This window comes from Choloepus didactylus, chromosome 10, assembly GCF_015220235.1.
Source record: "Choloepus didactylus isolate mChoDid1 chromosome 10, mChoDid1.pri, whole genome shotgun sequence".
Classification (NCBI taxonomy): domain Eukaryota; kingdom Metazoa; phylum Chordata; class Mammalia; order Pilosa; family Megalonychidae; genus Choloepus; species Choloepus didactylus.
This window is the reverse complement of record NC_051316.1, coordinates 55,026,528-55,049,155: the sequence shown is the minus strand read 5'-3', so window position 1 is coordinate 55,049,155 and position 22,628 is coordinate 55,026,528. Positions and strand designations below refer to the sequence as shown.

The 22,628-nt window shown below is 36.6% G+C and overlaps 3 protein-coding genes across 6 annotated transcripts in view; all 3 read right to left on the bottom strand.

The window, feature by feature from the left end:
* Positions 1 to 22,628, bottom strand: part of KDM4C (lysine demethylase 4C) — a 517,981-nt gene that overhangs the window by 483,582 nt on the left and 11,771 nt on the right. The window lies entirely within an intron of this gene.
* LOC119505666 (glycerol-3-phosphate dehydrogenase, mitochondrial-like) lies at positions 257 to 2,596 on the bottom strand. Its single transcript, XM_037798532.1, has one exon. It carries the CDS (start codon positions 2,451 to 2,453, stop codon positions 270 to 272), a length of 2,184 nt encoding a protein of 727 aa, XP_037654460.1. The 5' UTR covers positions 2,454 to 2,596; the 3' UTR covers positions 257 to 269.
* LOC119505668 (cytochrome b-c1 complex subunit 7-like) lies at positions 9,566 to 9,901 on the bottom strand. Its single transcript, XM_037798534.1, has one exon. It carries the CDS (start codon positions 9,899 to 9,901, stop codon positions 9,566 to 9,568), a length of 336 nt encoding a protein of 111 aa, XP_037654462.1.

Here is a 22,628-nt window from a genome sequence, read left to right as displayed (position 1 = left end):
CCAGTCTAACAGGTCACAAAATGGATATAGAACATTAAATCAGTGCACACTGAAAATGAGAAAAAAAGATAAAACACTTTTTAGAAGCTAGACTGAATGGCAAATACAAATAAAGGATATACACCAACTTCCTAAAGCTTTGGAATGTTTCCCAGTGTTAAAAAGGCAGCTATCCATAACCACAGTTTTGGAGTGGTGCAAGTTATCTCTGGCTGTTACATGGCGACAGTTTTTTCTATGTTTGTTGGCAGTGGATTTACTGCTCAGACTCACAATCCTCCACAACTACGGTCCACAGGAATCGGAACTCTTCTGTCAAGGTTCTCTTCTACAGTTTGCATTAGTATAGCAAGCCGGCTTCCAGACACCCTTCCTTTTTGAATAGCACTCATCAGCTGCAAAAATTCATTGAGTTCAACCTGTCCATTTTTGTTTAAATCTACTTCATTCAGAATTTCATGCAGTGTATTTTCATCCATTTGGACACCGATACTCTCTAATACACGTTGAACATCAACTATGGTAATAAAACCTTTTTGGTCAGCATCAAACTTACGAAATCTCTTCTTGTACCTGTCAACGTCTGAAGGCAGTAGGCTAATTTCAGAGCGATCTGTTAACTGTTCTGATCGAGATTTATACCCCATTTCATAATACAGAAACTTCTTGGCTGTTTCAAGTTCCTCCTCTTTCTTACGATCACTCCAATTCAGTTCTCTGGCCATCAGCTCAACAACCCTAGGAAGGGCCTCCTCTGCTGCCTGGACATTTAGAAAGGCCAGGCGAGTGCGACGGGAAATCATATCTACCGCAGTGCAGGCATACTCCTTAATCCCGTATTTTACCTCAGCCTCAATATATGGAAATTCAGAAACAAGACGCACTCCAACAATGGGCCACCGCTTTCCAGTCACACTTGCCATTTTGGCCACCTCAAAAGCCTTGTCACCATAGGTGGAGGCAAGATGCTGTGCCACCTCACTTTCAAGACCATAATCCTGGACAAGCCGAATGTAGAGTGTGGGGCTCCAATCTTTACCCCCTTGAAGGAAAAGCCCAACTGTTCTACTTGGTCCTGCATTCAAATTGTGAGTCCTGACAGCAGCATTGACAGTATCTTCTGCCATAGATCGGTATGTTGTCCACTTTCCACCTGCTATAGTGACAAGGCCACTCTCGCTGATATCAACAACATGATTCCTGGAGATCGACTGAGTATCTGCAAACTTGGGATCTGTAACAAGGGGGCAAATACCGCTCCATGCTGCCAGGACATCCCCTCTTCTCACTTCAACATCACAACTCAGGTAGTTACGCACTTCATTCAAAATGAAGTTGATATCTTCTTCCGAAGGAATTGGATGGTTTGTAATATCAGTTGGGGTATCGGTAGTGCCAGCTATAGTCATCTTTTCCCAGGGTAAGAAGAAAATAACTCTTCCATCACTGGTGGCGGGGTCAAGAAGTCCCATGTTCTCTGGGCTGTAGTAGCCAGGCATCACAATGTGAACTCCAGCACTCGGCTGGCAGATATCAGGCGTGTTCTTGTCATCCATTTTGCGCACCGAGTCTGTGAAAGGTCCGGTAGCATTGATAACACATTTGGCTCTCACATCAAATTCCTGCCCTGTGAGCACATCCTTGCAGCGGGCCCCGCTCACGTGCTCTCTCCCTGTTTGGGGGTCTGCCTTCTTGAGCAAGCTCACTACCTCCATGTAATTGGCTGTGGCAGCCCCATACCTGGCAGCGGTGAGAGCAATGGCGAGGTTCATCCGTGCATTGTTGTGTTGTCCGTCATAGTAGACAATCGCTCCTACAAGTCTGTCCTTCTGGAGCATTGGGAAATGCTCAAGAGCTCTTGATTTACTGAGGACATAACTGCTTTTCAGGCAATTACTTCCAGCAACCAGATCATATAGCTTGATTCCTACCCAGTAGTAAGGTAACTGCCACCATTTGTAAAGTGGAAGCATTATAGGCAATGGAGCTGATAAATGGGGAGCAATTTCAAGTAGGTTGGCACGCTCATGAAGGGCTTCTTTTACCAACCTATACTGCTCAATATCCAACTTCAAGATAGCCTTCTGAAGATATCTCACTCCACCATGGATCAATTTAGTGCTTCTACTGCTGGTCCCTGATGAGAAATCATCTCTTTCTACAAGGGCTGTTTTTAGTCCTCTGGTGACAGCATCTAGTGCACAGCCACATCCTGTTGCTCCTCCTCCAATAACAAGGATATCAAATTCAGACGTGTTTTGCAAAGTCAGTATCTGAGCTTCTCTGGAAGGTGGTTCCCTGTTAACAGGTTCTGCGAGGGACCCTGCTGCTTCAACATAGGCCAGATTCACTTGCTTCCTTCTGTAACGAGCAAACTGAGAGAGGCCTAAAACAGTTGCAAGAGCACCTCCGCCAACAAGGACAGTCCCTTTTACAGCCTTTTGAAATGCCATTTCTTAGCCTGAGATTGATCCTCTCGCGCGAGGGGACAGAGAGCAGGAGCACCCTAGTTCTAGTTCTTCCAGCCAGGGCGGAGCCTCTGCCTCCCCCGGAATCAGAGACTCGGCCCCGGTGCTCCCAGTGAGGCGCGCGCGGGTGTCACTCCCCGGCAGGCTGAGCTAGTGTCCCTTCTTCTTAATCTAACATCCAAATTCATTCAAATAGATCACACTGTTTTCTATGGTAACTCTTCTTGAAGCTTTTAAGCAGAAAAGTGAGCAGAGTAATACTCTCTAAGTCTCATTCTGACTTCTGTCTCAAAAAAGGACAGAATAGAAGCTTGGAGATCAGCATGGAGGAAATTTACAATACTCCAGGCAAGATAAAATGGTGTCTTGGACCAATGGTGATTAGTGAGATGTGATCAGATTCTAGAAATACTCTGAAGATGTACTGATAGAAGTAAAAGAAACAAGAGTCGAGATTATTGGTTTAAGCAACAGAAGAACAGCTCTAACAAGAAAATGAGTCAGAGACTGTTAAGACTCACAGAAAATTAGTAGCAATGAGAATTACATCTTAGCCCTTGACCTAATTTGCTAAATGGTCTGTGAAATATACTCTGTCCCTTCCTAGTCCCACTACTCCCTGGACTGTACAAAGCTAGTTCTACCTACAAATGAGGTATATATGTTAAGTTGTATTTAAGTTATGTTTTAGAGCTTTTTCAATCTATAAAGTTAATATATGATCATCAAATTTAAAATGGTTTTTAAGTATGTAAAAAAAAAAAAGTTTAGCTATAACCCAACCACCCAAAATCTTGCCAACATGATGGGCAAAAGAAGTCTGTCATTAAATTTTAAATTTCATTTCTTCGATTATTAGTGACGATCATTTTTATACATTTAAACAATTGCCTTTTGAATTGCCCTTAAAAGAGAGTTTATAAATTTTCTTTGTGCCTTGAGTATTTCCTAATTCACACTTATCATTACCAAACTAATCATGGTGTTAGAATTAAATTCCCAGCTCCCAACCCCCTTCTTACTCTTTTACCTTTATTTCTCTGAGCCTTGAAGAAATGTAAGCTTATAATGCTCTTGCAATAACGTTTCCTACTTTGGAGAAAGACTGTTATATTTTGCAAGTAATACCACTATGGTTTTCAGGTGAAGATGATGCAATAAGCCATTCTTTTTTATGCTTCACCTCTTTAGAGACAGAGTCCCCACGGTGAGTGACAACAGTATCTCTGATGGTAACTGTGCTATTCTGCTTCTACAGAGTTGATCTTCAAAGTTTGTGAGACTACCTAACCTACATTAACCATATTTACAATAAGTACTCTAGGTATTTTTCTTAAAAAGAACTAAAGACCTTTTCCATTACATGAAGAAATATCCAGCAAAAACTCATACAACCCTCCTAAGCTTTATTTCTGAAAACTTTTACCTTATTGTGAAAGAAAAACATCTACTCTCCTTGTTCTAATGATAACATCTCTATTTGGTAAAAAAAAAGAGGATGAGCATGATGATTTCCTGGCAAACATAATGCTATATCCTATATTGCTTTCCTTGTGTATATACACCCATATTTCCAATTTGTGTTTTTATTTAAACAACTTCTGCAAGAGGAGTAAAAACTGATGTCTTTCATCACTTGAGTATTAGTTTCTCAACAATGCCTTCCTTGGAACTGCTCTGCGCTGCAACTGCTTCTGAAGAGAATCCTTTTCAGGATAAAGTGCAGTACCCCTGGGAGATACAGCATGCACTGGTTAAACAGACAATGCATCAAGCTAGAAACAGAATGAACAGATTTTATTGTCCTTAAGAGAGCTCAGAGAGAGAGACAGAGCTCGGAGCCAACACAGACCAAGAAGCTTAGAGAGAAAATGCCCAGAGACATTTTGGAGATGGTCACTGAAACCAGAACCAGGAGAGAAGCTAAGAGATGAAATCCAGAGGTTGCCCTGGAGACGCTAAGAGAGGACCCTAAACGTTTAGAGAGAAATGCCCCAGAAGAAACAACCCAGGTTGCACAGGAGCCAAGAGAGAGAAGCTGGACAGAAGCCCAGAGACATTTTGGAGAAAGCAACAGAAACCAGAAGCCAGGAGAGGCCCAGCAGACTCCAGCCATGTGCCTTCCCAAGTAACAGAGAAACCCCAGATGCCACTGGCCTTTCTTCAGAGAAGGCATCATCCTATTGATGCCTTAATTGGGACATTTTCATGGTCTTAGAACTGTAAATTTGTGAAACCCAATCCATTTCCGGTATTTTACATTCCAGCAGCTTAGCAAACTGGAACAAAGGGGCAAGAATGGAAAAGTAATTTGGGGAGATAGCTCTAGGATAGAAAACTAAGGCAACAAATGACTATACAAAGAGTATCTTTTACCATAGCTCAGAGATTCCAAGCTGGGAACAAGTACACATGCAGTTACAATTCCAAAGGTCAGATGCCGCAATAAAGGGAGGCACAGAATGCTGTAAGGTGCTATTTACCCTTTTCCAGGGTGGTAAAGAGGGGACAGGAAAGGTGAAGGAAGAGCTTCTCTTACGCAATGGCCCACATCAGAATCCCAGGAACCATCACCTAATCTCCACCTTTTCCCTCATCTTCCACTTCTATTTAGTAACCAGTTTTTGTCTATTCCACTTCTTGAACATCTTTCATATCCATTCTCTAGTCTCCATTCCCATTGTTACTATCCAAAGACAAGTTTTGATCCTTTCTTCAACTACTTCAAGAGTCTTTATTGATTTACCCACCTTTACTTCCCAATTTAAACCACTCAAGTCCCCAAGGACACCAAGACATCTGCCTCCTGAACAGTACAGAATATAGACATGTGATTCTCAAGTGTTGAGTACTTCCTGTGATCCAGACATCTGCTAAGTGTGTCAAGGTGCATTCTCTTATTTAAACCTCATAATAATCCATTGAGAGTGACCATTAATATCTGTATTTCAACAATGATGATTAAATAACTTGCTCATGATCCCACACTTAGTAAGAACTGAAGATGAGATTTGAGCCTATTCTGAGATTCTAGCACACATACTACATATCTACTGCGCTATTTCCTTGACCTGAACTGTTCTTTCTTCAGTCTCAGCTATCTGGCAAAAACCTACACGGTTTATCTCACACGTGGACTCCATAATGACGCCTTTCCTAACAATACTCCCCCACCAGCTGATCATGTCCTCTTAATGCTTTCCTCACCCTCACTCCATACACACCTTAGCCACTGTAATAGGAACATTCAGAAAAAGACATACCACCAGAACATCCCCCACCTACAGGGGTGAGTCCAGGCAGCCAATCCTGCAGGCCACAGTGGAGCTGAGCTGGCTCAATCACAACTCCAGGAACTCAGAATTAGGAAAAAGAGAGAATGCCAGAAGGGGCTGTGGCAGCCACTGTCTGCCTTTTGCATAAGCAGAGAATAAGAGAAGGAAGAAGAGTGGGGAAAAAATTTGTGCACAAAGACAAGATGTGACTGGTTTTATTCATACCTATTTGCCTTTTGCTAGTAATCCTTTCTAATAACCCAGTTCCTTGATGTAGTCTTAATGGAATTAACTTAAATGACTCAATTAATTTTGTTCAGCATCAATTACAATCACTAATTGAGCCATTTACAAAACAGCTATTTTACTGGCCTAGTCTAGTAGAAGCTCTCAATCGCCCTCCAATTAACCCATTTACCAGATTAAGGGATACTACACATTCTCATGGAAAAAATAAAAAAAAATAAAAATAAAAACCAGTTGAAATGTATGCTTAGCAAGTGAATGGTGTTTATTTCCAACCCACTTTATGCCAGTTGTGCCACTGTGTGATTTAATTAAATAACACGTAAATAGATGAACTGTGAATGCAACAATGGTTATGGCTTTTACAAAATCAAAGCTGAATCCTTTGCAAAGATCCTATAGAGATGAAATGATTAAAAAAAAAAAAAGTCAAATTAGGCATGGGAATCGCAACAGTAAAAGGTTAGCAACAGAGGGATTCATAAAAATCTGGAAGTATTCTGGCTCATATTGCTTCTCTAGTGTCCTAATTCGCACTCTATTTTTTAAAAACAGAAACCGAAAGTGGTAGAAGCTGCATTGTGGACACGGTTTATGAAACACAGGGAATGCAGGACTCCAATCTGTGGGCCTTTTACTCAGTGAAATAGCTTTGCCCTACAAGTGATGATGAACGTATGTTACAAGTTTATATGTTGATATAAAATAACAGATGCATGTATCATGATTATACATCTTTAGCCAAAATAAAAAATACTCAAGAGCTTTTCAAAGAACCACTCCATACTACCAAGCCTGCTCCTCTGCTTCAGCAGAAGGTCAAATCAATGAACATTTAACTTGAGCTGAAGAAAAGTTAAGTAAACAGCTGATATTACAATGCTCTCAGGTTACCCCTCCTCGCCAGCGTCTTTATTTTACTCCAGTCTTGCAGGCAGTTTCTCATAGTTTAACAGCCCTTTATTATCTCCCAAGTTTTGTGTGGTTTCTGCAATCAAGACTCAGTTATCTGAACAACTAAAAACAGAAAAGAAGTGAAGTGTAATGATCTAGAACCCCAGCCCCTTCGCTTCTCTCCTTGTTATACCTTGAACTTTAACAGACCTTCTCCACCTCTGGTTCCCTCCACCTGGAAAGCTCTTCCCTCTCCTTCAGATCTTTGTTATCAAATGGCTCATTCTCAGTGAGGTCTTCCTCACCACCTATTTAAAATAGCCAGCACACACATACTCCATATACCCCTTCTAGCTGTATGTTTCTCCTTAGCATTTATTGCACCCTAATATATATTTCTTATATTTTTTGTCTTTCTGGTACTCTTCAGGAATTTTATCCATTTTGTTCTACTGTAATCCCAGAGCCTGATACAAAGTTTCAAAGAATATTCATATGGAGAAACACTTACAGGGAACAGTATGGAAGAAAGTCAGCAAATGTTCTTATACTTCAGAGACCCACTTTCTATTTATATAACCTTAGGCAAATCACAACCTGGAGGCATCTTAGAGGTTACTTTCCACACTCCCCTCACCCCTCGAAATAACCACTATCCCACATTTTGGCTCAACATTCCCTTGCTTTTTAGTTTTACCATGAGCGTATATCCAAAATGAGCACATTTATCAGTTTTCCTATTTGTGAAGCTCATATGAATGGACTCATACTATATGTGTTCTTCTATTACTTAATATCTTCTTCAGTATTTTTTTTTTGGTATTGGAATTATTTATAACAATTTTGAGGTTCTTAATACATATTACCAAAATGTTTGCCAAACAGGTTATGTGAACATTACACCCATCAACAGTTATGAGATTCAAATTCATTTGAAGAAGGTGAGAGAGAAATGGAATTGGAGCATGACTAGCCAGCATTTAAACACTGGGGGTCCTTGGTTGCTCAAAAATTTATAGGACCTACAATGAAATTCAGTACAGACAACTCAAGACACACTAATATTTACTAATCAACTAAACCTCAAGCAAATAGTCCCTCACTAAATCATCCCTTAGCACTGGCATCTATAAACATTCTTATCAGATTCTCTGATTTCAGATATGGTTCCAAAAATATAATGCAAGTTAACTGCAAAATGAAATGGCAACTCTTATTTATATTATGTGCTAAAGTAGAACTGCTTTTACCAAGAGCAAAACCGTTATCAAATGTGGATCTGACAGATTTGGATCCGACAAGTAACACAGAATCTTTAAGAATGATTTCAGGAGAGGTGTTTCAGAAAATAATCTGAGTATCAATTAGAAGAGAGGCCCTTAAGGAATTTAATGAGGTTTTCTAATGCTTCCACAAAAATTTTAAAAGACCCCCTTTATGATTATGTTGAAACTCAAGATAACAAATGTGGATCATCGTATCACATCTTTGGGGGTGGGGGGTGTTTTACACACACACATATACACACCCGCTAAGTATACATACACACTTTTGATTCTTTAAGAATTTAAAACAGAATCTAAATCTTTTTCTTCTTAATCTGTTTCGTCCTTTAAGGTAAGATCCCAAAAAGATATTTCTGCTCCACACAGCAAAGAGTTGCGGTGGACCACTGTGGGTTCCACATGATTCCTTCCCTGCTTGCTGGGCTTCCATCCCTTTCACTCCACCAAAGAAAGCACTTCAGAATTTAGGAGTGGGAAGGATATTATCAAATAGTTCTAGTTTATATTCAAGGTAATCAACCTAGAACCTTAAAACTTTTAACTATCACTCATATTCAGTCCTTACAAGATACTTTATAACAAGAGTTGTTTTGTTTTGCTTAAATAACAAATAGTTTAAAGGGTGAAAAAGTCAGTCAAATATGGGGAGAAAGTATAGGTTGTCTTTATATTTTTATCTATTTTTCTAATGTCTACTTTTTATTTTCTAATATACACATTAGTACAGTACATACATATGATTTATACAACCTCATATTGGGGCTGTGTACATGACTTATTTTTCGGTAAGATATAAAATCAAATATTTGACAGGCCTGTGGTTAAAGAGGGCTGAGCTGGGGTTGGTTCCCAATCTTAGCAAACTGGGAAGTGAATCCTTTCTCTTTGCATTCTACTGAAGATTCATGAAGTAAGAAAGCCAGTCTGCTGAACTGCTCTATTTATTTCAGTTGAAATCAAGTACTGGCATTTGCTTCTGGCTCCATTTCATACCTACAAGTTAGGCCCTTATGGGGCTGGCTTCCAAGCATCTTGCTAACCTACAAAGGCAATATAAAGGTAACTATTCTATTTGGTATAACATTATATCCTTTAGTAAACTGAGGTTATCCAACCAGTGAGAAATGATTAAATTGTTCTCTCTCAGCCCCAGGAAGCAATTAAGCACTAACTAAATGTTAGCTTAGAAGTTTAGAAAGAGTTATAACAGATAAGTGAAATCACTAGTTAAGATTTTTATGAAGTTTAAATTTTTGAATACAACAATGACTACAATTGATATTTGTTTACAGTAATACATTTGTACCCCAAATAGTTCTTAATTCGTACATTTTAGGTTTTACCAACTTCATAAAAATACTTTGGGGACAGCTGCATCCACATTTCAATTACATGATTATTTCTTTGCCCATTCTTCTCTCTCTTCTCTTTCCCGAATAACTTCTTTCACATATGGTTCAAGATAGAATTTATCCTCCTCATATTCTGTCCACTGCTCTTTAGGCAAGATCTGCTGCCTCATGTTCAGGTCCAGTGCTCTCTTAGTGCAAAACACCCTGTCATTATAAAGGTTCTCAGGAAGCCTTCTTATGGCTTCTTCTGTATCTTCATTCTCAGCTATTGTATCATCTCTCATTAACCCCAGTTTATTGAACCCTGCAGCACTGTAATACCATTTTCGAATATCATCCAGCCACCGGCCTGATGCTGCAACAGCGGGGCAGCCCGCCATTTTGACCTTCAACACATTTTTGATTCTCACCCATGTTGATGTCTACAGCTGCAGTTCATTTTGAAATATATCACGGTGTACTTTATTCATTCAACTGATATAGATATCCAATGTTTTTACTATTATATGCAATGTTCCTATGAATATATAATCACATATATGCATATACAATCATATATACATGTATCTTTATGTACCTACACAAATTTCCCTAAGACTGGAATTATTAGGTCCTAGGAGATATGCATTCAAGACAACACCAAATTATTTTCCTAAAGTGGTATACTAACATACACTCCCACCAACAGCGGATTGCTCCACAATCCTTCTCTTGCTTCTCTTACTGAGGTTTTGATAGCCACTTTCCTGATTTTGAGACTGAATGCCATTCCATCTGTTTATTGGCCATTTGTGATTACTCATTTATGAGATACATAGTCATATCTTTCGTTCACAGGGAAAAGGGGATTTTTCTGTAGTTCTTCATATTTCCTGGATATTAATCCTTTTTAAATTCTGTTATAAACACCTACTCAGTTTATGGTTTTGCCTTTTCAGTTTACAGCTTCTTTTCATGAACTGGAGTTCCAAATTTTAAACTATTCTAATATAATAATCTTTCCTATTATGGTATGACCCATTTAACAAATTCTTCTCCCATCCTAAAGTCATAAAGATATTCACCTACACCTGCCAAAATCTTAAAACACTGTCTTTCACATATTTCTAATCCATCAGTAATTGATTTTTTTGTATTATACAATTTCACTATCCCACACCATTTATTGACCAGACTTTCTTTCTACCACTAATTGGCAATGTCAACTCTGTCATTTATATCAAGTTTTCCTATGTATTTTGGATTCTCTAGTTTATTCTACTCATCTATTTATCCCTATGCAAATATCACATTTTCTTAGTTGTCTGGACACTTGATAAAGCAAGACATATCTTAATATTCTTATCATTCTTATATACTGTAGAATCAGCTCAACGAATTTGCAAAAGGATATGTACAACAACTATGTTGTCTTCTCACAAAAATATCATAATTTCTTTTGTAAAGGTCATGGATTTCCTTTGTTTGGATTTATACTTACACTTGTTTCTACTATAAATAAATAGCATATATACATGAACTTTTTATTTAGAAACAACTTCAAAGTTACAGAAAAGTTGAAATGGTTTTCCCAGAACTATTTGAGAGTAAATTGCATCTATCATATCCCTTTATCCCAAAAAACTTTATTGTATATTCCCTAAGAGTAGGAATATTCTTTTACATAGCCAGAGTAGTTTTCAACTCCAGTAAATTTAATATAGATACAATACTTTTATCTAATTTTGTGTTCCATTCCAATTTTGTCAGTTGACCCAATAATGTACTCTAAAGCATTTTTCCCCTCCTGTTTGGAATTCAGTCTAAGATAAGGTATTGCATGTAGCTATGATGTCTCTTTTGCATACTTTAATCTGAAACATTTCCATGGCCTTTCCTTTGTCATTTATGATATTGTCATTTCTTTAAATAGAACATGCCTCATTTTGGTATTTTTTTAAGTATTTTTCCTTTTCGTTTCTGATATAAAAATGTTATTAATTTTTAAACTGATCTTATATCCAGCAACCTTGCTAATAATCCCATTTCCAATAATTTGTCTATAGATTAATATTTTCTATCCAAACTATCTAATGAAAATTATCTGTAAATAGTGATATTTTTGTTATTTCCTTCACACTACTTATTCCTTTTATTTCTTTTTCTTATTTTACCGAGCTGGCTAAGACATCCCATTACTAAAAAGAAGTGATGACAGTGGGCAGCTCTGTCTTATTTTAAAGGGACTGCATCTAACCTTTACTATTAAGACTGAGGCTTACTGTACATGGTACCCTTCAACAGGTTAGGAAAGTTCAGTTCTATTCCTTTCTCTAGGACATTTTTGCCTTTTGTTTTTAATTCACAAATGGGTGATGAATTTTATCAAATGCTTTTTCAGCATCTATTATGATGAGTTTTCTCCATGTATTATTTTGATTAAAGATTCTAATGTTGAACCAACCCTGTATTACTGGAATGTACCCAACTTGATGATGATGTATTATCACAAACGCACACTGCAGAATTCTGTGATAATATTATATTAAAGTTTCCATATCTTCATTCATAAAAGAAGGTTGCTTATCATTTTCCTTTTTCACATTGTCTCAGTCTGACATGGGTATTAAGGTAATACTAATCTGATAAAATGAGCTGGAGAGTATTTTCATTTATCAGCTATTAAAACAAATAACATATAATAAAACAAATAATTCTGGCTTAACGGCAAGAATTTATGGTTTGCAGTTTCAGAGGCTCAGAAGGCTTACTTCTTCCAGGATTGGTATCTTCTGGCTGGCTGGCAATCTTTGGTGTTCCCTGGCACATGGTGATGCACATGGCAGCATCTTCTCCTTTCTCTTCCAGGTTCCACTGGCTGCTACCTGTGGCTTCCTCTTTCCATGTCCAATTTGCTTTGCTTATAAGGACTTCAACCATATTGAATTAAGGCCCACCATCATGCAGTGTGGGCACACCTTAACTAATATCATCTTCAAAGGTCCTATTTACAAATGGGTTCACAGATACAGGACCACGAGGTTGGGAACTGAACAAGCCTTTTGTGGAGGACATGATTCAATCCCCAAAAGGGATTTCCTGAAAGAGGAAAACTCCCTTGAGTTTGAATATTTTCTAGAACTAGCCTGCAAAACCATCTGAACCTGATATTTAATTTGTGCTAAAACATGTAACTGCAGAATCAATTCCCTTAAATTGTGTATTTCTCCTATTTCTTGGGTCTATTTTAGAATTTATATATTTTCTGGGAAATTGTCCATTCAAATTTATTAGCATAAGTTTTTCATGGTCTCTGTAGTTCAGTATTCTTTCCATTCCTAATGTTTTTGTCCAAACGTACATTTTTCTATGGTAAGGATCTAGATCTCCCTTCACCTTCTCAAAAAAAGATCCCTGATACAAAAACAGTTAAGAACCACTGAATTAAATCATGGCAACAGACCTACTCTGAACTCTGGCTCCACTAATACTCCAAGGTGCAATCTCAACCAAGGCACCTCATCTTTGTTAAGTCTTAATATATAACACTTAAACTTAGTGAATTGAACAAGTTCATTGTTCCTAAACACTGATCAGCAGACCTGTGCCAGTTTCTAACTATGGTTCCACCAGCCCACAAAACAACAGGAATAGAAGAGCTCTGGTTTGTCATAAAGTCCACTTTTTATTCGTAGAAAATGACCTTTCTACTTTACTGGTATTTTGTGTGTGTGTGTGTTTTTTAACAGATAAAAACAGAATTAAGTTTTCTTTAATAATTTTTATTTTGGCAATATAAAAAGTTGGCAAACCTATTTCAGTCCAACATTTTTAAAACCTGAAAGTCTGGGAAAATGGTAAACCATCTCTAAGGTCCTCCATAGCCCCAGTGTTATACATAAGAGAATGAGGAAGGGATCAAAGGAACGGATTATTTACCTTCACAAAAATCAAGAAACTAACAAGCTCTAGCCTTTATTTTTATCACTATCCTCCTGGTTTCCCTGCTTTTAAGTCTATTTTTCAAAAGAAAGCGTGAAGGAACCAATATTGATTTGTACATAATGAAAATGCCTTTGTGCATATGGTATGGTTTTTTCCCCTCCTTGACACTACTTGTCACCACATCAAGTGTATTTTTGTACATAACATATATTGGTTAGATAATATAGATTGTCTATTCAAAAATTCTATCTCCAGATAGTTGAAACTTCTAAAGACAACATTCTTAATAAGCCAATCTCTCTGTTAAAAATTGTTTCCAATTGCAAACCACTTTAACTCTAAATTCTTCAGTATGACATTCAAAATAACTAATCCCATCATTTTTCTCCAAAGCATACACATTTTCAGGGCTTTCTAAGTCTCCCTCCTAAATAATTCATTCACTCAAATGACAACATTGCTTCAATAGCTAAATACAAAGATTTAGAAGAGAATTTGCCAGATAAAATTATTTAACTTCAAGAACCTGGAGGCAAAAAGAAAGAGAAAAACTTTCTTACATTAGGTAAAGATAAGAGAGCTATCTCAAAAATGTAAAAAACATAGACTACTGAAAGAGCTGCACCCATTTTAGAAAAGATAATTGGGAGGTAGACCAAGATGTCATCTTAAGACTCCTCCCATCAATCCCTAGAGATGTGCAAAACGATGAAGCAGGAGGAATATCTTCCAAACACTGATAGCAGAAGCAGTTAACATTTAAGCACCTACTACTAACATCAAGAAATTAACTCACTCAAGGTTACAAGGCCTGACAGAAACAACAAAATCTAGGGATTAATGATGTTTTGATTTGGGGAACTGAAAGGGCCAAAAGATAGAAAAGGATATTTGGGTGCTTGAGATCTGCTGCCATCCTACTCTGGGTGCAGAAGCCAAAAGTAGAAAAAATTCCTCCCAGGACAGCAGCCTAGGTTGTCCAAAATCAAGAGGAAATTTTTTTAAAGAAATGAAAAGTGGACAATTGGCCACAGATCCCTCCCACTTTGTCAGAAAGGGAAAATCCAAAAAAATTAGGAACCCTAGCAAACTTGACAATACAAGGTAGGATATACTTCAGGGTCGAATTCAAAGCACAAGCATTAAGTGCTTTAGGAGTTCACGGGAAAAAGAAAAGATCACCAGTGGACACTGTGAGAGAAGGCATAGAGAAGAGGTGGGTTTGAGAAGGGCCCTGAAGGTAAATGGGACTTGGGTCACAGAAGGTGAGCTGTCCCTCAGTAGGGGATAGGGAGCACACAATAATAATACGATCCTGGACTCCTCCATCACATGACAAAGCACATGGCAGCATCTGCTGGTCTTTTCCTTCTCTTCCAGGTATCATTGCTTTCAGCTTCTTATTTCCGTGGCTTTCTCTCTCAAATCACTTTTTATAGAGCTGGAAGCTATATAGGAAATCCACTAAACATAACCCGATTCATTCATTCAAGTTGAATGAATTAGTGAATGTCTTTTGATTACAAGTCAAGAAATAGGTACCTGAGACACAAAAATCCCTGCCATAAATTTTATAAATTACAAGTATTCATGCTCTGCTGAGCTCCACTATAAAGTCCAGGAAAATGGAGGGAGAGAAATGCCAGATACAGAACAGGGAGGGTGACTAGTAATTAAATACAAAATGCCAGGTTGCCCTTAGGCCACTGCATTCACCAGACCACTAGAGGAAGATGATCATCTCAGGGTGGTATGGAGGTACAAAACCAGATTCAATGGAATTAACAGCACTGAATTATGTGGGTGATTGTGGTTGAAAGGATAGATTTAGAGTAGAGTATGTCACTAAAAGGAAAGCTAGAGGATAAAACAGGGGACTGTATAACACAGTGAATCCTGTGATTAATAGTACAAATAAAAAATGTTCTTTCGTGAACTAGAACAACTGTATGGCACTATTACAAGAAGTTAATAATAGAATGGTATATGGGAATAAATGTACCTACTGCAAAATATGGACTACAGTTTACAGTGATGTTTTAATATTCTTTCATCAACAGTAACAAATGTACCACACCAATGCTAAGGGTCATAATAGGGGAATCAGATAAGGGGCATGGAATATAATGAGGTTTGGTTTAGTTCGGTTTTGAGTAATGAAAATGTTCTAAAATTGAGTGTGGTGAGGAACTCCCAACCATGTAATGATCCTGCAAACCAATGATTGTATTATTTAGATGGATTGTATGATACGTGAATATACCTCAATAAAACTGCTGGGGTGGGAGGAGACAGATTCACTGGGATTAAGGCCCAAGCCAGCAAAGGAGATCAAGTAGGCAACTGCAAATTTTCTAGGAAGGAAAACAACCCCATTTAGGACCTCAAGATTCCCCTCCCTTGAATTAAATAAAATAGGAGCTCTGATCTGAAATTACACAATTAGCAAGGCAACAAGCCACAACAAAAGAGTAACAATAGCAGAAACAAGGCCTTCCCAAAGTCTTAAAATGTTGGAATTATTAAAAAAATAATATTTTAAAACTATGTATGTAACATTTAATGAAATAAAATACAGGATTAAGAAAATCAAAATCTTAAGCTATGAAACATAAAAGGATAAAGGAGATGAAAATTAAGAATATTCCAAACAGCATGCACCTCTCATGGATGGAGGTTAATATGCTGACTACATTTTAAATACAGAGGGTAAACTTTTCAAGGGCAAATAGTAAAAATACAGATATAGAGGGCATAAAGTATTTATTTTCCAAATCACTACTTGTGGAGGGAGAGACTGAAAAAAATTTTTTTTCAAAAGGCAAATGAAATAACCTACCAAAGAGAATCAGGAAAGAAGATAAAATAAAAGCAATGAAGAAAAACACACAAATTCAGAGAATAGGGGAGGTCCAAAGAAATCAATAATCATGATAAATGGAAATGGTCAAAATGTGCCTACTAAAAGACAGATTTTCAGACTAGACTTTTTTATTTTTTAAACTTTATTTATCAAAAAAATAAAAAACAAATAATAAAATAAAAACATTTTAAACCATAACCAAAGGAATAAGAAAAACAAATAACCTAAAATAAATACATTGCTTCCAACATGTTCTTACCATACCCCCCCCCCCCAAAAATTAACTAACCATAGTCATTCCTGAGCATTCCCATAACATTAAGATTACCCTCCATAACTTATCTGTTCTCCTTAGATTATTGTTCTCCCTTCACTGGTTGCTGTCTATCGCTAGTCTCCTACATTCTACCAGACTAGACTTTAAAAAATACTCTAGCTAATCCTGTACATGAGACCCAGCAAAAACATAATGTAATAAAGGGACATAAATTTGGCAAATATTAACAAAACAAGATTATCTAAATGTCAGAAAAAAATTAACTTTTAGATAACAAGCACTAATTATGGATAAAGAGGGTCACTGCATAATGATCAAAACTGAATTCACCAGAAAGAGTATTCCAAACTCACATACACCTAATAATATTGTATCAAAACATATAAAACATTTAGTAAGATGTTGGTGATGATAGCACAACACTGTGAAAGTTACATCACTAAACTGTATATCTGAAAGTAGCTAAAAAGGGAAATGTTAAGTTGTATATGTACCACAATAAAAATTTTAAAAACAAAACATATTAACCAAAAATTCATAAAATCTGGAGAAAATGACAAAACTACTTCATGGTGGGAGCTTTCAAACTCCTTTTAATCCTTGCTAGGTCAAACACACATGTGCAAAAGAAAAATCATCGGAAATATGAGATATTTGAACTGAATTAACGTTTTATTTATTAGCTTCACACAGAACCCTGAATCCAATAATTAGAAAATACATATTATTCTAAAGCATTTATGTACCATTTTTTTAAAACTGACCCCTCATTAGGCCATATAAAAACAACAGCAAATTTCAAAGAATCAACATTCTACAAACCATTTTCTCTGACCACAAATAATTACATAGGAACTCAATAATAAAGATAAATTTAAAATCCCAATATACATGAAAATCTTAAGATAATTTTAAATTGTTCAGGAGTCAAAGGCAACAACGGAAATTTAATATTCTGAACAATGAAAATGCTACACATTACAACTTTGGAAATGCACCATATCAGCATAAACTTAAATGCTTATATTAGAAAAAAACAAAGACTGAAAAATAATGACTCTAAAGATTCAACTTGAAAATAAAAAACAATTCAAAATAAACTCAATGAAAGGTCAGGAAGATCAAGATAAAGATGACAGCAGATACTGATGAAATAAAAAAATCTGGTTACAATAAAGAGGATCAACCAAAGCAACGGTTAGTACTTAATAATGGTTAAATAACAGACAAAAATAATCAGAAAATAGAAAGGAAAAAAAAGCACAAAAAAATTAGAAATAAATGGAGACATAATTACATAATTAGACTCCAGAAGACTCAAAAAGCCTAAATAGTCCCATAACAGATGAAGAGATTTAAACAATTAAAACTCTGCCTTTGAAGAAAACACCAGGCCCAAATGATTTTACACGTAAATTTTACCAATCTTGTAAAGTACAGATTCCAATCTTAATATAAACTCTTCTAATGAATAGAGAGGGATTTCAGTGCAACTTATTCTACGACAGCAGAATAACTATGATAGCAAAACCAAAGTCAGTACACAAGAAAAGAAAGGCATAAGCCAACTTCATTTGTTGCTACATTTTAAAAATCCTAAACAAAATATTATCAAACTGGACCCAGCAATGACCAAGTTATATAAGAATGCCTAACACTAGAGCAAAAAAAAAAAAAAAAAACTATAAAAATGATTTACCAGTTAACAGATTAGAAGAGAAAAATCATCTCAATCAATGAAGAAAAAGCATTTGATAAAATTCAATGCCCATTCCTGAACAAAACTATTAGCAAAGTAGAACTAGATAGGAACTTTCCTAACCCAATAAACGACATCAAAGCATAACTCTCAAACTGTTAAAAACATAATTCCCATAGAACTAAGATAGTGAGCATGTGTTAAAGTTGTATTTAACTCAATTTTTAGGAGTGTAAAGAGGTCCTGAGATCAAAAATTTTGAGAACTACTTCCTTAGAATCTCAGTTCTCAACCAGGAGTGATTTTGCCCCTTTGGAGACACTGACAATGCCCAGAGACATTTCTGTTTGTCACAACTGGAGGCACCTAGTGGCATCCTGGCCAGAGATGCTGCTAAACATCCTACGACACATGGGACAGACCCAAAACAAAGAATTATCTGGCTCCAAACCTCAACAGTGCCACAGTTCAGAAACCCTGCTCTACGGTTCATAGAAACTCTAACATATGTTCAATATGTGACATGTATAATTATGGTCACAGAACTATTTTTGTAATAGCTAAAAACTGAAAACAACTCAAATGTAAATCTACAAGAGAATCAATCAATAAATTACAGTATATGCATTCAATGGAATATTACACAGCTATGAAAATTAACAAACCAAAACTATTCCCAACAATACGGATGAATCTCAGAAAGTTAAACCTTGGACTATATAAAAGCATATGTCCATTTTTACAAATGTTAAAAAAAATTTTTAATCTTTTTTAAGGATAAATGCACACACAGCAAATCCATTTTTTTTTTAAAGCATGAGAATAATAAACACAAAAAAATCAGAAGACCTGCCAAGGAGGGAAGGTGGATGAGAGGAGAAAAACGCAGCTTTATCTGGGTGAATTCATAGGACTTTGTGCCATGTCTTTTGCATGCCTCATATATTATATAAATCCTTTGTTAAAATGATGAAATAATCAACAGAGTGAAGGGTTTCTTAAAATTGAAATACACTTTAAATTAAACCAATAAGCTGCTCTTTAAAGAAATTCTATTCTAAAACCATTCTTTAAGATAAATAATCCTTCTGTATAATAAGCAATCACTCCTAATTTTTAGTTTTGGTTATTGCATATTTTTGTACATTAGATTTACCTAAATCAAGACAGACCAGAATGCCCCCACTCCAACCTAAGGTTTTAAAATGTTTTTAATTTTAGTTTGTGACATTATTTTAATAAAACAAACTTGGGTTGGGCTAAACATTTGTATTCAAGCCTTTAAGGTGGAAATAACTTGCTTAGGTCTCTTATCCTTAGTCTTGAGCTGTTACAGAACCAATAACACAACTATATATACCAATAAATTCACAGATTAAATGAAGAATCAAGTGTGGCTCCTTTGGTAAAGTACCTTCAATATTTAAATAATTATAAAGTGTAACACCAACGATGACTTTATCACTGAAAGATAATTTGGGTAGAAAATCATTTGCACACTGTGACAAAAGTCATTTCTATCTATGTGAACCACACACACCACGAAAATCCTTTGATATGAGAGGAAATTCAACATAAATGTGTCATTTATTGAAGGGAGAAAGGGGACAAAGGAAAGGTTCAAATTTTACAAGGAGTAGTAGTTAAATAAGAAATCTGTTTTTTTAGAAAGTGATTTGCGGTGTTTCATAACAACAATTTCTCACATTACAATGTAGTAAAATGTCATGTCATATCTTACAATTCAATCTGTCAAAGGTCCAAAGTAAAAACTCACTAAATATAAATGTTGGCACACTGCTAAATCCTCTTTCGGAAAAAAGTATATGGTAAAAATAAATAAATAAATAAGCTGCCACAGTGAATTGTAACAGAAATGTACCCGATAGACAAATGATCACAAGTGATCACAAGGCAGAGATATCATGTCAGCATTAGATTTATTATTTAGGAATAGAAAACACCCATTCTAAAACGGCCAATACTTTCTTTACTGTTGGACCCTCTTTCCAAACCTATTATTTTGAATGTGCATCCAAAAGTAATCTCTGATAAGCACATCAACAAAAATTCTAAACATGGAACAAAAATGCTTAAAAAGTTATGGAGAGGGCAAAAGTCATCTAAAAAACATTCAAACTTAACGTTTTTTATTTGATGAGATTCATAATCCGGTATTCTGACGGTTTCAGTAAGTGTTGATTTATTTTTTAAAAATAAAAATAAAAAATATTCTGTTAATTCCAACTAAATTACAAAACTACACTAAAATTCGGGGCAAGACAGGACCAAATAATCATGGAATCAATGCGAAAAAATATATTTGCTTGAAAAGAAAATGGATCGTTCTCATGGAAATTTAGATACTTTATTCCCTCTCTAAACTCCTACTTTTATGCAGCAGGATTGAAGAAGGCACACAGAGAGTCAAAGAAAGCGATTTCAACAGTTTCCAAAACTTGCATTTCACATGACTATGAGTTCAAGTTAAAAGCCGGCTGGAGTTGAATTGGCTACCTCGGGGAGTGGAGGGGAGGGGCGCGGGAAGGCTTAGGAGGAGGAACAGCTACCTGAGTCCCCCGCATGCCGGGGGACTACGCAACCGCAGCCCCGAGCCGCCCACTGCGCGCCTAGTCGCCCCGCCGGGCTCCCGCCGCTCGCCGGATCCCCAGCTCTCCCGACCGCAGCAAGCAGCGCGGACTTCCGGACGGCGCTGCCCGCGGGCTCGCGGGTTTTCCGGAGTCCGCTGGTCACCAGGGGTGGAACCCGCATCACCGCCGCTTTGATCAGCAACAAAGCAAAACCGATGCTACTTTTACAAGAGATTACCTATTTTATCAAAATGAATCCACCCGAGACCATATAAATTACTCATTCTCGAATTCAAACATAGAAACGACGCCTAAAACCTTAAAACTTTCAAAACGTTTTTAAAGGCATTTTAGGATGTACACTTTTCATTTATCCCAAAAGACTCACAATCTCATAAACGCAGAAAACCACTATACTCGGTATCAAATATACTGGAAAAAAAAAAAGAAAACAAGGTTGGAAAACCTAACAGAAACATTGATCTGATGGTCCCTGCTTGGTTCATTACTGATGAATGTGGAAAAACACTGTATTAAACACTAGTTTAACACTACTTTAAAGCAGTATGGCAATTTGCACATTCTGGGTAACTATCCGTCCAAAAGACCAAGCTTGAGGGGAAGGGTTTTTGGTATTTTTCGATATATTCATCCTATTTGCAAAGTTTGGCACCAAACCTTGCACGGGTATTTGTTGATCACTTCATCTTCCTTTAATCCTGACACTGATACATGGCTTTCTTGATTTGCAAACACATCTAAAAAGATTTTCAATGTCTACCAGCCCAACTTACAATAAACACAAATACAATCATAATGCAAACAGAAAGGAAAATATTTTTATGTTACCCAATGCTTTTTTTTCTTCATTATAAAATACAGTTTTAGTAAACACAAGACTCAAAACCTCACTAATGTCCACGAAAACCTCAAAGTCTATTTAGGCCACATTTTACTGTTTTGATTCACAGTTTTGCTTTGTTAATAACAAAACAAAGGTCTCCATGTGTTCTGTGTTTGTCTTTCTCCATTCATCTGATTTTTTAGGAAAGGCACAGTCCATCTGGAGAAACTCCTACAAAAATGTGATACTGAAAACTATCCTCATTTGACAACTCTTTGAACAATGGCATCTAATTAAAATGAATCTTTAAAAAAAAACAAAAATCTTGAATTTGCTTGGTTCTTTACCAAGCAAAATGTGGTTTAACATCCATTATTTTATTTTCATTCTTAAAAGTTCCCTGTGAAATTAGCCAGGTCATTATTCCATTTCAGAGATGATGAAAACTGGGGCTCAAAAAAGGGAAAAGACTTTCCTAAAATCAGAGAGCAAGTAGATGCAATCAACTGATCTCAAGTTGAATGGCCCCCCAGGGCCAACTATGACTAACAGCTTTGATAGGCTCTCCAGCCGCCACAAATAAAGAAGAAAACCAAAGCCCACAAAATTAATAATAAATCTGCAGCATCAAGCTCAGATGCTTTCATAGGGTAATTCTGCTAAAATTTTAAGAAACATAATCCAATGTTATTTAAGATGTTCCAGAGCCAGAAAAACAAATAGCAAGCTTACAAATCTCTTCTTATGAAGCATGCCTAAAATGGGCATCAAAACTTAACAAATGGCCCAAGGAAACTGAAGAACAATTTCATTTGAGTATTCATGAAAATTCCTAAATAAAATTAGCATGCATAATCCAAAAGCACATTAAAATAATAAACTATGCCTAAAAGGGGTTTATTCCAGGGA

Bases quoted from the DNA above. Each gene is read 5' to 3' on its own strand.
- LOC119505666 (XM_037798532.1), bottom strand. From the start codon at position 2,453: ATGGCATTTCAAAAGGCTGTAAAAGGGACTGTCCTTGTTGGCGGAGGT.
- LOC119505668 (XM_037798534.1), bottom strand. From the start codon at position 9,901: ATGGCGGGCTGCCCCGCTGTTGCAGCATCAGGCCGGTGGCTGGATGAT.